The sequence below is a fragment of the Cicer arietinum genome, chromosome 7, assembly GCF_000331145.2.
Source record: "Cicer arietinum cultivar CDC Frontier isolate Library 1 chromosome 7, Cicar.CDCFrontier_v2.0, whole genome shotgun sequence".
In the NCBI taxonomy this organism is placed as follows: domain Eukaryota; kingdom Viridiplantae; phylum Streptophyta; class Magnoliopsida; order Fabales; family Fabaceae; genus Cicer; species Cicer arietinum.
In genome coordinates, this window is record NC_021166.2 from 34508290 (window position 1) to 34523614 (window position 15325).

The window sequence follows — 15325 nt, forward strand, 5'->3', positions numbered from 1 at the left end:
ACAGGTAAAACATTCACATTATTTCATTAACTACGATTTGAATTGAATTTTATGATATTAAGATTCGTGTGTTTTTTCTTTTATTGAATGACAAATGGATAAATACATTTTCAAATAATTTTTTAATGTAATTTATTTTGAATTAATTAAGGATGGTCGAATTTAAAATGAAAATAGTATTTAATGTGATAAGTAATATAAATATGAAGTGTTAAATGTGAAATTCATTTGCTATTTACAGTATAGATTTTTGTGGGTGTATTTCGAGGATTAAAAATAAACAAAAAAATACTCAAAATAATTTGGAAAAAAAAATATTGAAACAAAATAAAACTCAAAATCAATGATCAATATGAATAATAAAATAAAAAGAAATTAAAAAATCAGCAACTAAAGTTATACTCTCAAACTTAATAGAGAAGTTTTGTAAAAAAAAACTAATCCAAAGTCAAAATAAAATCATCAGAAAAATTTTCAAAATAGCAAAAACATTATTTTTGAACTCAGCCTTAATATGCTTTTTTTTAGAATGATTGAAGATGAATAATGCATTGGACAAACTTGTTTCACGGAGCTAGATCATGTTGTCTAAATATCATCATTCAAAGTGTTCACTTTTTAAAAAAATTTTTGCATCAGATGTTATCTCAAAATTAGCATACCCATCATTGTCCAATGGTATTGTCACCAATTTTTTATTGGTTCTTATTTTTAGAATAAACTTTTTCAATTCTATTATTTATTTATTTATTTATTTATTTATTTTTCTATATGTTAATAGTAAAAATAACTAATAAAAAATGTAAACAAAGAGGATAATAGAGAGAAACAATAGAATAGACAACAACAACAACAAAAATGACAACAAAGCATAGAATCAAAAAATGAATGATAATTTTCTTTTAGATTTAATTGCTGTGTTATTTAAACGAATAGTACAATATATATATATATAGATAAAATCAATATCCTCTATAAGTGTCTACTGATTTCCATAAAAATGCAGTATGATACATATAAATGTAGTATGTAGTACTATGGTGTTAATTGTAAATTAGGATTTTCATGTAATAATATAAAAGGTATAATTCAAAATTTTTATGGTGGATTTAATTCTTTTTATCTATCAAACGCGAATTTTATTGATTGTGGAAGATATTTAATTTTTTAAAATAGACCATTAATAAGTTCGTAAAAAATAAAAAAGAATGTTATTATTTATTAAAAATTAACTGTTATTCATTTAATAAAAACTTATCTATTTGATATTTGTGAAGATTTTATTTGATTCAACGAATCTGTATTGTCCATAAAAAATACAAAGTATTGAAAACTTTGCTTAAATTTAGCCACCAAAAGGAAATCAAATAAATGCATTTATTGACAAATGGTGGAAAATTGATGATAGACTCATACGTAGAATGAAAAGACAACAAAATAGATATTTTATATATAAATTTCATCTCATAGAAAACAAAAAGAAAGAAAAGAACCACTGTACTTGCATTTAAAATAATTAAAGTATAGTTTAATTTGAAAAACCAACAAAAAGTGATGAGGTGTTGAGAGTGAAGAAGATTGATACAAGTGAACCATTGGTGATGCTGTAAGGCTACCAACCAGTCCATTTCAGTCGCATCACAAACGACACGACGATTATTCCTCTAAAGTCTGAACTCGACGCGGTACCTAAGTTTCTCTCCTCTTCTAAGCCTTTTTCCCCTCATCCGATACACTCTCACTCAGGACCAACGCAAGTATGTGTTTATTCTTCCCCTTTTTCTATCTTCTCACTTGTTTCTGCGAATTCGACTTCAACTTATTAATTTCATTGAAACGTTTGGATCTGGCTGGCTGGTTTAATCGAGCTCTGAATCACTCATTATTCTCATTTACTTATTCTGTATAATAGGATTTGGACATGCAATTGCAACGTCAAACAAATTGAATGATAGAACACGAATTGGAGTTTTATGAAATTGAGCATTATTTATGCTCATGAAAATGGAAATCCACTAATTATTATATTGTTGGAATTAATATTTTATAAACTTGGGTTATCAAGGACTTTTTAGAATATCTTAAGGTGATTTTTAATCAACTTTTCTAATAGTAATGTTTGTAGAATATATAGATGGGATGTTTTTAGCATATATAGATGAAAATATTAATAGTGTTTAAAAATGAAAAGGACGTGTATTATATTCCATTTTCTGTTGCTTCTTTGGGCAGTGTTATGCGATTTTTCGTTTTGATCCTTTATTATGTTAAAAATCTGGGTTTTTTTAGGGAAATTGGTCTTAAAATAACAGCTTTAAAATAGGATTCGTGAAAATAACTGGTCATGTAACCGTAATCATATTTATAATCGGTTTTGTATTTGGATTTAAACAAATAGAGGATTTGGTTATGAGTCCAAATCCATATAAACGGTTTATAAATGGATATGGTTAGGTTATTAAGAATAACCAACCATGCACAGCCCTAGTGGTAGATGTGTATTATGAAGAGTACTTTGATTGGTTTGGAGCAGACACTGCCATAGATCTTTAATCATAAAGTTATGTGAGTTTCTAGGTTTTTCCTTTTCATTGAAGAGAAGGCTGCATCCCCTAATGTATCTAGAGTTTTAGAAAGCATTTCGGTGAGTCCAATTGATTTGGATGTGAAATTCTTTATTTAGCATTTCTGATATAGTTATGACTACTTATTAGTATTGCCCAAGTTTTGATCCTTGATTAAAATGACATTTTTTTTCAGGGGGTGAAAGTTTTATATAGAACAAGTGAATTAGAGGAACAACAAGCTAAAAGGTATTGCTTTTTCTTGTTATATAAAACCTTTGCACAAACCAACCTTAACGATCATCCTAAAAAACATCACTTCATAACTTAATATGGACAACACTTTCTTAACCTTGTTTCTGTTCCTCTTACTCTCCTTTCTTCACCGACCCATTTCTGCATCAAAATTCCACAAAATCAATCAACTAAACACAGATCTTCTTTCTCAACCAACATCATCACACCACACTTCACCATCACCAACCAAATACTTTGAGGTAACCAAACCCATTAAACTCCCAAAAACAAAACCTTTTTCGTACAATGTTCTCCACCACGATTTTGGCTCCACATATGGCAAATCCCCAGTTCTTGCTAATTACACCCCTCCTTTTAATTGCCCATCTAAAAAATTCTCCAAAATTGTCCTTGAATGGAAGGCAACATGTAAAGGAAGACAATTCGATCGCATTTTCGGCGTGTGGCTTGGTGGTGTTGAGTTACTCAGAAGCTGCACAGCTGAACCAAGACCCACTGGGATTGTTTGGCGAGTTGAAAAAGACATCACGAGGTATAGTTCTATTTTATTATCGAGTCCCCAAAATCAAACCCTTGCTGTTTATTTGGGTAATATTGTTGACAAAACTTATACAGGGGTTTACCATGTTGATATCACTATTCACTTTTACCCTTCTCATCATGACACAAAAAAGTTCAATTCTTTAGCATTCGGGAGTGGTTTTCATGCAGATTTGATCTTGCCCATTTCAAGGAATCTCCCACTGAATGATGGGCTGTGGTTCCAAATTCAAAACTCCACTGATGTGGCTTTGAAAGAATTCACTGTTCCTCAGAATGCTTACAGGGCTGTATTAGAGGTGTATGTTTCATTTCATGAGAATGATGAGTTTTGGTATTCTAATCCTCCAAATGAATATCTCGCTGTAAACAACCTTACTGATATCCCTGGGAATGGACCCTTTAGAGAGGTTGTGGTTACTCTTGATGAGAAAGTTGTTGGTTCAGTTTGGCCTTTTACTGTGATCTACACTGGTGGGGTTAATCCCCTTTTGTGGAGACCAATTACTGGGATTGGTTCATTTGATCTTCCATCTTATGATATTGAAATAACACCTTTTTTGGGGACATTATTAGATGGAAAGCCCCATTTGTTGGGGTTCAGTGTGAAAAATGCATTGAATGTTTGGTTTATAGATGCAAATTTACATATTTGGTTGGATGCCGAAAGCAGTAGAACAGAAGGACAACTACTGAATCACATTGACAAACCATTGGCTCAATCTCTAGTATATGACTTTAATGGTTTAAATGGAACATTCTTGACACGTGCAAAGAAGTCCATTTTGTCGTCAGGATGGGTTAGATCCTCCTTTGGTAATATCACAACAAGTTTAGTTCAAGATTTTGATTACAACAATTCAATGGTAATGGGGAAAAATGGGGACAAACAAACTGTGAATCAACTAATATTTTTTAACAACAGGGTTCAGGTTAAACTTCCATCGTCCATTCTAGATTTGGTTGATGACACTTATAGAAAGTTTTCCATTTACTTGGACACAGATGAAATTGAGAAGGATATTGATGGTTATTTATTAGTTACAAATGTTTCATTAGGATTTGATGAGGAAAAGTATAAGAGCGAAGATTCTGGATTTTCAAATAGCTTTCTAAACAATGTGCAGGATGGACAGGGTACAATGGTTGTTAAAAATAATTTGGTTGTTAGTGGAGTGGGTGAAACACAACAAAGTTACAAATATTCAAGTAATGAAAATTGTTACTTTAGGAAAGTTGGATGCTCAAATTACACAATTCTCTACGATGAAGTAAAAAATTCATGCAACAAAAGAAGTAACTCTCGTTTTGGCCTTAATTTTATCAGAAAGTTGCCTGTTATGCTGTAGAGTCCCTTTCTAGTTCTAAAAATGGAGATTATCTCTGTAGTGGTTGTGTCAAACTAAATGAGGTCAATGAATCTCTTGTACTGTTTTTTCTTCCTCCTTTTGCAGAGTTTTCCCATAATAACATGTTTCTTTTAGCATCATGTATGAGTTATTCTAGAAAGGATTTGCATAAAACTCGTAGCATTAATGGTTTTTGTTATTATCTCACTGGATTAACGACTCGCATGCTTCACTATCACTTGTCGTTTTGTTAAATATTAGTATTGAACATTGTCACATGAGACACAATGATCTTCTGTAAGTGGTATTATGTGGTGCAGAAACTATAAATCTACTCCAGATTTAATTAGAGTAGAAAACACTAGTGAAATTTGTACCAAAAAAAGAAAGAAAACACTAACGAAATTTTCAAAACAGGGCATGTTAGAAAAATTTACCCTTTAACTCCATATTTGTATCTATATCTCCATAAATTTTTAAAAATGTCAAATATACTTTGATTTTTTTTAATATTTTATTAACTCAAATTAAAGTTTACTGAATTATTTTTTTAAAATTTTTCAGTACAGATGGTTTTTACCGGAAATTTTTTTTAAAGTTTTTCTGCATTATTTTTAAAAAAATAAAAAATTTAAAAATTTGGTGTGTATCGGAAAAATTGTTCGTAAATTTTTTGGAACACATTAAATTTTTTTTATTTTTTTAAAAATAACTTCTTTTCCAAAAAATTTAAAAAAAGTTTTTTAGAGTGTAGCTATTTTACCAGAAACTTAGAAAAAGTTTTTCGGAATGTAACTTTTTTACTGAAAAACTTGTAAAAAAATTTCCAAAATATATGATGTGTACCGGAAAATTAAAAACAAAATTCTAGTAAAATTAGAATTTTTTTATAAATTTTAAAATTTATACAAGAGCAAAAATGGCATTTCCTTGCATTTGAGGGGAACAGGATAAAATTTTCTGTATGTTAACATTAGAGCAGTTATTTATTCAAAAAAAAAAAAACATTACAGGAGTCAAAATAGGTGGGATGCAATGGCCCATAAGCTCTATTTTACTTCGGAATGGACCATAAAAAAACTAGTCTAAAAACATTTGGATCTTTTTGGTCATGTCCAATTAACCTATATATTTATAGAGTTTTTACCATGTACCCCCACACCTTAACCTCTTACCTCCCTCATTCCACTTGAAATTATATTTTTGTCCTTTTTACTATCTATAAAACCCTCAAAATTTAGTACTCATTTTTTTATCTCACCATTCCAAAGTTTACAAATTTTTGAAATATAAAAAATAATTTTTTTTAATTTTGAATTTTTCATAATTTCGAAACAATTATTTTTAAAATTTTTGAATCTTTACAACAATATTAAAGTTTCAAAATAGGTTTTTTTTCCTTCAGATTTTCGAAAATTTTCATCAATACAAAACTTTCAAAATGTTAATTTTCAATTTTTTTTTCAAAACTTTCAAAAAAAATTAAAATGGAAAGTTTAAAAATGGAAAATTTGTTAATTAAAAAAATGGGAAGTTTATATAAATAGAAAAATATATAAATGGAAAATTTATATCAAGAATTAAAAACGTTCAGACTCATGTCAAACCTTTAGTAAATTGTTAATTTTGAAATAGTGACACCCTAAACCCCAAAATAATATATATAATAATTTATATCATATATCTATAAAATTTGCTGCGGATAAATAAAAATATGTTTCCAAGAAAATAAAAGCTTTTATTTTTAATTTAAGATATCACGCTTCTCAAAAATCAAAAAGAACACTTTAAACTTCTTTACTCCATAGTGCAATCTCAATAAGCTTGATTTAAGTATAATTACTTGATTTAATTCTAAAAACTTACTAATACTTATATGATTTTCATACAAAAGTCGTTTCAAATTAAATAAGTAAAATACAAATTACAACCCTTATTCCCGGTATCACCTATCAAAGCGAGGTTTCTCAATAAAAATATGTTTCCAAGAAAATAAAAACTTAAACTTCAAGACACATTAACCCATAACAACTGCGATTTCGCAAACGCATGGCCAAACCAGTCAAACACAAACAACGAAGGAGGTAAGTTTCGAAATCATGTTAATAGTATAATATAAGTAAGAAGACCACACAACAATCATAATAGACTGTATCATAATCACATTACGATATATCAAAATATTTAAGTAAATAGTATCATATTATAACATCAAATTCACTCAAGTAAAATAATCATCTCATTATAATATGCATCAAATCACTTAAGAGTAATTATTATTACTTTTGAAACACATCAATCACAAAGAAATGCAATGTTGTGCATTAGCTTAGACTCTACTTTAAAATGTGGTACCATTATAACTCTGAAGTACATGGTTAGAAGGCTTGATATTATGCCACCCTTAACTCAACCCGAGACACATATACGCGACAGTCGAGGTAAACGTGTGTTGTGTGGTAGCTCCCGACATTTGGAGTGCTACCTCCAAGTCACCTAGAAATTCCCCACTCGAATACCTCCAAGGTCTAACAGTCTTGCCTTAAGGCTCAACAGTAGATCGCCACGATCAGACTCATTCAGTTGTAATTCTCCGAAATCACTAGGCTTGTCAGGCCATACCTATATGATGACAAAATAATCTTCACTTCACAAATTCTCAATATTTATTTTCTCTCCTCGTTGGCCTATGATACTCCATTAAGACCTTCATCTCAAACACAAATTGGAATCACAATATTCTCATCACAATTTATAACATCACTATCATTAATCACACGTCATCACATATACTCATCACAATCTTATAACATCAATCTCATCAATCATACATCATCACATAGACTTATCACAAATTTATAACATCATTATTATTAATTATACATCATCACAATCACATAAAATTTATCAAAATGCATCCACCTTTTATTATCACATCACCTAAACATGTCTAATCAAACATATACATAACGATATCACAATAATATCAAATATCATACATTTAACGATAATAAATCAAATATCACAATAATATCAAATGTCACACATTTAACGAAATTAAATCAAATATCACAATAATATTAAATACCACACATTTAACGAATCAATCAACATCTTATAAGTATTTCTATTCCATATTTTAATCTCATAATTTCTATTTTGCTTATTAATTAATTTATCACTCAAAGGGCTATTGCCGTACGTAGCGAGCCCCACATGAATCGTTGAGAAATACGATTTTTCTGTTCATCTCATATTATATTATACTCATGAATTCAAACGCTCTTTCACCCCTTACCTTATTTCGACGCTTTCAAACACGAGTATGATTCCACGAACAAACAATCTTTGTTTTTTTGACTTTTGTCCTTCAATCGATCTAACTCGACAGTTTATGGGTAAACGTCAAAAATAAATTATGAGAAAATACTCTAAAAACTAAATTTCAAAATTCGGTCAAGAAAAATTACTATAAATCAGAAAACCAATCAATGGATAATATAGCCACTTTTCACACGATCATTTTGATGTTGGTTTCACTCAAATCGAACTTACGGTAAAGAAGCACGGTGCAAAATAACGAATTCTGAAAACGAAGAAATCAGGTATTTTAGGGAGAAATGCGGGTTGTTAAAAATCTAAAAAATTATGTTGAATTGAATAGCTAAATAAGTAAAACAACATACTAAAATTTGGAGGAAAACGGAGAAACTTTTCTGGGCCCTCATCAATGAACAATATCAATTGTCTTTATTTTCTCTCAATGTGCGGCTGCCCTATTTTGTGTCCAGGTTACTGTCTCTTTCTCATTCCCTTCATTCTTGTTATTTTCAATTAATATTATTTTATTATTTAATTAGATTTTACACTTAAATATGTATCGAATCCATAAAACAAATTTTACTTCTTTCTTCTATTTATTTTTATTTTTTAAATAAAAAAAAATTATCAAAACTATTTTTTTTCAAACATAATTTAAAGTAATTAAAGCAATATTAAAGTAATTAATATTAAAGCAATATTAAATTTTACTACTTATATTTCAAAAGCAATATTTTATAAAATGAAGTAATTAATCTTTTAAAATACATTAATAATCAAAATCCTCATATTCAAAATAATTACTATAATAATACTTATTTTTCCAAATCCTCAAATTAAAACATTACCATCATTAAGAATAGTCGAAATTATAAAATAAATAAATATGACATCAACACTTTATATTAATTACTAAATCTTAATAAATATATATAAAATCACAATGTCATAACAAATATATAAAAATAAACGAAATCAAACACAATATCAATTCTATTTCAAGATCATTATTTATAAAAAAGTTAACTAAAAATAGAAAATAGTTCTAAATAATTGAAATATAACTACGTGCATACTTAACATCAATCAAGCACACAAAAAAATATTACATTAATTGGGTACACGTATATACACCTAAAATCGCATAAAATCTTTTTCTTTAAAATATTACACTAAAATACTATTATTTTTTTAAAAAAATATATCAAATAATAAAATAAAATATTTATTATTTATATCGCTCATTTAATCTAATATTTATAAAACTAGTACATCATAGAAAAACACCCATATAATGAAAACTGTCCCACAATTTATCAACATATATTATAAAATAATTTTAACATCAAATTAATTATTTAAAATCATATTTAATTATTAATAAAATTATATTTAAATACATTAACTTAATAAAAAAGTGATAATGCAGTCGAAGCTTTTAAGTTTTAATGTCTATATATTATAAATTATTGATTTGGTTAATTGAATGAATAAAACATAAATTTAATTGATATTGGGTGTTATTTTAAAAAAGTTACACATTGGTAATTCTATGAAACTAATATATTAAAAATTGTACGACGACGACGACGAAATTGCTTGACAACTTCCCTTGTTTATCAACATTATTAAAGTTCTTGCCTATTTCTTGTTCCTTCCCTATGAAGAAATTTTCATTTCGTTCTATGACATGGGTTGCAAAAACAAAGGGTTCAAACCCAATTCCTTCATAAAAAATCACAACCGCTTCATATGCGTGGAAGGTTCACAGACTAACTCAACTTATATTGTGTACATTGTCGAACCAAGACATAAAACAAAGCGGAAAGAATCAAACATAGTAGGGACGATTTCTATCAATCTAGTTGTGTATGTGAGTGTTTCATTTTTATCTGAACTAGATCCATAGCCTACTAAGACTATGGTAGATCTTCTACCAATTTGATTATATTTTTCTCTTAAATTTATAATTTGTATTTTTCATCATAATAAATAAATTAATGCTTGCGTTTTAATCTCAATAAGAAGTAGCTACCCATTAACAAGTTAATTAGTTTACATGTAAACTCACCATAACTAATTAATAGAACTCTAGGATTAATTGATAAGGAAAGATTGGACTGAAGTATAACTCAATTTCTTATTTCAATCACTATTTAGTTACGAGTCTACTAGTTTGTAATATTTTTTTAAGTGGTTATCTTGGATAACTACGATAGTTATTGATCAAGGGAAATAATTTTTTTTCCTATCACTGACCGTAATTATTCTTAATAGTAATAGATTAGATGATTGACATCAATTGAAAGTATAAATGATAAGTGTTTTATGCGAGATAATTATAACTAGCATATGTTTCCCAAACCAAGTTTTTGGGTTAGTTTTGGAGGATTGAATAGTGTTTTAGGTTTTCAATCAATTTTTTCTAGTTAATTGTCTTGTTTGGTTTTGTTACTAACAATGTGGTGTTTGTAGATCAAAGATGGGTTCTTGAAATTAATTGCATTTAGACTCGATCTTATCAAAAGCTTAAGACCAAGAGACCATATGGTTGGAGTTGGAGGGAATGAAGGGCAACTATTATTAGCTAATCATGTGCATGATATCATTGACATGATTAATGATAAGGAAAAAGGGATATGAGAATATGATGCAATTGACCTTCAAACCCTACACACTAGTATTGAGAGGCCTAAATAGAAGGTGCTCAATTTAAATTCAAACCAATGATGTTTTAAATGATACAAGCAATTGGATAATTTAGTGGATCGCCAAATAAAGACCCTCATTTGCATCTCAAGTAGTTTGTAGAAGTTGGTAGAATTAGTTACTAAATGTCTGAATGTATATATATATACATATTGCGACAAAGTTAATTAGACCCGTTAATATTCTTGTTGCTTATATAGACTTTTTAGGTAACTGAAGAGAGAAAATAACTTTGAATTTTATTTATGGAATAAATTTGAAGTTCTTTTTTACATAGATAAAGTCTTCTCCTATTTTGAATTCATTAAAGATTCTTTTTTTTTCCCAACATTCTCATTTCTAAGCTATCTTGAAAGGTGGAGTTTGAAGAGAAGGATTTGCAAAAGGGCCTTCAACTAATCCCTTTGTTATCATCCTATAAGCAGCTTCAGTTAAGTGAGCTTCATCCCAATTTATTAGTTTTGAGGTGTCCGAACAAACTTTCGTACTTGGCCCTCCACATGGAATATTAAAATTGACATTGTATGGCCCATCTAATCCACAACATGCTTTCAAAATCTCATTTTTGTCAGAAATAAAGCCTGCAATGTACATAAAACAAAGTGAAAGTTTAAATGAATTTAACAAAAAGTTGGCAAATAATTATTTTTCTATTAAAGAAAGTAAGAACAACACACACCATATTGTTGTGGTGTTTGATATAAACGTTTGGCATCATAGTAGTAGTCAAAATATATTATTTTAGCTTGAGAATTCTTTTGTTGTAATGTCTTTATGGCATTTTTTAGTTGCTCATTAAAGTATTCGACTAAATTATTGTAAGCTATCAAGCATTCAAATTCATCAAAGTCTTCTTTCTTCTTACTATCAACCATTGTCAAAAAAGCAGCATTACACCCTATTAGAAAGTTCCCAGGAACCACAAGCTCAATCGCTCCTTCTTCAATTAACGCCTAAGAAATGAAAAGAAAATAAAACAAAATATTTATTATATGTACTCATGTCCATGATTCATTCGATTATATCTTTAATGAAATCTAATTTCTAATGATTGGATCAATCATTCAAATACTTAAATTTGACATAACATACAGAGGTAGTATTTGCAATTACTTCTACTATGATGGGGACAATTTCTTGAATTTCTGTAATAGTTTTCTGATCGAAAGCATACTGAATAACATCATTTCCACCTATCTCTCCAACAAGAAACAATGATTTTTTGAAGTAGACATCACACTCTGTTACATAATGGAACAACAATTATGTTAAAAATATTGAGAAAACATAATTTATTTAACACAAATACATTAATCAAGGAGTTATGATAGTTATAAAAAATACTACTCATAATCAAAGAGTTATTGTAAAACTTTCTATGTTTTTACAAAGGGAGGATTTTAGCTCCTTAAACCATCCAAGTTGAACACTTAATGAGTTATTTGTCGCTGGTACCCTAATTCCGCGATTTGTGAAAAATGGTTCTTCAAGTGCAGTGGAACCAGCAACTGCAAAATTCACTCCTTTCCTGATGTCTTGGTCTTTGGTAAGATTTTTTACGGCTGGCAAAAATGGCAGTCCATATGCCTCAGCTACAATTTGAATGACCACAATTAAGTGAATTATAGATAAAAGATGAACCAATATCACTTATAGAGTCGCCGAAGTTGAAGATAGCTTCATATGGGAGATAATCAACACTTGAAACAACATTTCCAAGAAAACCAAATGTGAGGATGGTGCAAAAGAGATTAAAGATCTTCATGGTGTTATTTATTTTTTATGATCAATATTGATATATGTGGTGATGAGTGTTTGATAAATGGGTTTGATAAGCTTTATATATAGCGGCACTGACGCCTTACCTCGTTATATAGTAAATTATCTAGGTTGTTTAATATAAATGATTTAACTATTTTAGTTCTTGTATTTTAATATAAATCTATCGCGTACCGATAGATTACACGTTTTTGGTAAATCGTGCTGACCCGTGATAGGTGGCACCTCGGTAAATAGTACTTCAGCCTGTGATAGGCGGTACATTTACGATTTACGTTTTTAGTAAATCGTGCTGACCCGTGATAGGTGGCTCCTCAGTAATTTAGTACTTCGGCCTGTGATAGGCGGTACAATTATGATTTACGGCTCTTCGAGGAGGGTTTGATTGGAATTTCGAGTCCATGCATTTTGGCATATACGCATTGCATTAGGGTGCTTGGCACGCGAGTCATGCTTGATTTAATGTTATGATTGCGTGTGTAAACTCAAGTTGTTGTTGTGATTATGACATAATTGCTAAGTGTGATTGTTTGGATTTGTGTGCAAGTGTTGATTGATTGCGAAACCTCGCGAGTCATGTTTGATTCATGGTTATGATTGCGTGTGTAAACTCAAATTGTTGTTGTGATTGTGCCATAATTGCTAAGTGTGATTGTTTGGATTTGTGTGTAAGTGTGGATTGATTACGAAACCTTTTCGAAACGTTTCAAAACTGAATTGTGCATTTTTCTGATGTGGTAGTCGAATACACTGAGCTGTAGTCGAATACAACCATCCTGATTTGGCTACTGACTACTGTGTAGTCGAATACACAAGGCTGTAGTCGAATACAGCTATGCTATTTTTGCTATTGACTTATGTGTAGTCGAATACACAAGGCTGTAGTCGAATACAGCTATGTTGTTTTTGCTACTGACTTCTGAAACAACCTTGTATTTGAATACAGATATGCTGTATTTGAATACGACATTGCAGTTTTGTTTAAAACTTCAGTTTTAAACTCTGTTTATGCATGTTTAGCATACGCAAATCCTTTCAAGGTGCATGCTAAGTTGAAAGGTTATTTTATGCATTGAAATCTAAATGTTATATGAGAACCAGGATCTTCCCACTGGTTAGTACCCTGTAGATGGGAAGGTAGGTTGGACACACCTGACTGGAGCTTTGTTAGGAGGATCTTGTGGGACGTGTGGAGATCACCCGGGTTGTAAAGTTTTTTTGAGTAATGATCAGATTAGACAGTTGTATAGGGACTAGAGGTCTTTCTTTTATGGATGTATTTACTGTATGTTGGAAGACTGTATCTATACCAATATCGTCAGCTAGACTTTTATTTTGATGGGTCCATGTACCATTTTTTGATGTGACGTGGGGAAGTTAAGATTCTTGGGCAGTGCTATTGTACAGGTGTCTGCCAAGAATACCCCAGGGGTATGAGCTATGTTTGATAGGTCTCATAGCCCCGGTGCATTTTGTTGCTTTAAATACTTTGGATTTTTATTACAAACTATTTCCGCTGCTTGTAAATGTTGTTGACTTTTCTCGTTGTGTTACGACTTAAATATTTATCCAAAAGTATTTCCTTCTTTATTTCTTTGTTTTTATGAATTTGTTTTGAAAAAAAAAAATACACTCGCGCTGTTAAAAATCGGGGTGTTACACAAATAGAAAATCACTCATACTAATGGGAAAAAACCTGTCATAAAGGCAACTTCCATGAAAGGTGCGTATACCATGACATGATGATATATTATCAAAGAGATATATTCCCACACAAACCCACTTAGAATTATGTCATATGCATTCAAATCACATTTTAAAATCATCATCTTATTCACATATCACTAAGATCACATGCCATACATCTTTATCATGAGTATCACATATTCATAAACAAATAATCATGAAATTATAAATTTCACCGCATACACACAAAATCGAGACTTGATACATCATCAAGGTTAAAACTTTGTTACATATAACATACAATTCAACCTTTTTTTTCTTCATATTCATCATAAAAATTAAAACTCTATTACATATAACATAAAAATTCGCATTTTACTTCATATTTGCCATAAAAATTAAAACTTTATCGTATATAACATAAACATTCATACTTTACTTTATATTTATCATAAATAAGACTTTCAAAACATTAAAAATAAAAACTTAAACTTTCTTCACATATACCATACAGCTGCAGAATTTAAATCAGACAACCTAATAAACGTTTCTAATCTATATGTTAATCCTACAAACCATAATTAGTCATATTAATTCAATTATTACTAAATAGGGCTACCGTTGTGTGTAGCGAACCCCGCATGAAATATTGGGAAATACGGTTTTCCATTTCATCTCACATTATAATATACTAATGAAATTAAACGCCCTCTCACCCGTTATCTTTTTTCGACACTTTAACGCACGAATACGAGTCCACAAGAAAAATCATATGTTCTTTGACTCCTTGTCCTTCAATCGATCTAACTTGACAGTTTGTGTAAACGTAAAAAAAAGTATGAAAACACACTCTAAAAGGGTCAATTTTCGAAACTGAATCAAATTAACTTACCTAAATAGAAAAATAATCATGGTATAATATAATCATCGTTCACATGGTCTTTTTGTCGTTGATTTCACTCAAATCAGACTTACGGTAAGAAATACCGATGCAAAATAACAAATTCCATAAACGGAAAATTCATGAGATTTGGGATGGCTAAAAATATGAAAAGTGTGTTTAATTGACTAGCTGAATGAATGAAACAACACACTGAAATTTGGATAAAAACAAAGAAA

General features: G+C 29.7%; 1 protein-coding gene and 1 pseudogene across 3 annotated transcripts; one reads left to right on the forward strand and one right to left on the reverse strand.

Annotated features, from left to right (window-relative positions):
* Window positions 1-1481: 1481 nt before the first annotated feature.
* LOC101513584 (peptide-N4-(N-acetyl-beta-glucosaminyl)asparagine amidase A) lies at window positions 1482-4851 on the forward strand. 3 transcript variants are annotated; one of them, XM_004514593.4, is made up of 3 exons: window positions 1482-1757; window positions 2578-2644; window positions 2761-4851. In XM_004514593.4, the coding sequence occupies exon 3, from the start codon at window positions 2897-2899 to the stop codon at window positions 4709-4711; it is 1815 nt and encodes a 604-aa protein (XP_004514650.1). In that variant the 5' UTR covers window positions 1482-1757; window positions 2578-2644; window positions 2761-2896; the 3' UTR covers window positions 4712-4851. The 3 variants fall into 3 exon arrangements, with proteins under 3 accessions (XP_004514650.1, XP_004514648.1, XP_027186378.1); XM_004514591.4 differs by lacking the exon at window positions 2578-2644 and having other exon boundaries at window positions 1483-1757; XM_027330577.2 differs by lacking the exons at window positions 1482-1757; window positions 2578-2644 and having other exon boundaries at window positions 3145-3354; window positions 3438-4851.
* A 6229-nt stretch (window positions 4852-11080) lies between these two features.
* LOC101513254 (GDSL esterase/lipase At5g45910-like) lies at window positions 11081-12506 on the reverse strand (annotated as a pseudogene).
* Between the last annotated feature and the right edge of the window lie 2819 nt (window positions 12507-15325).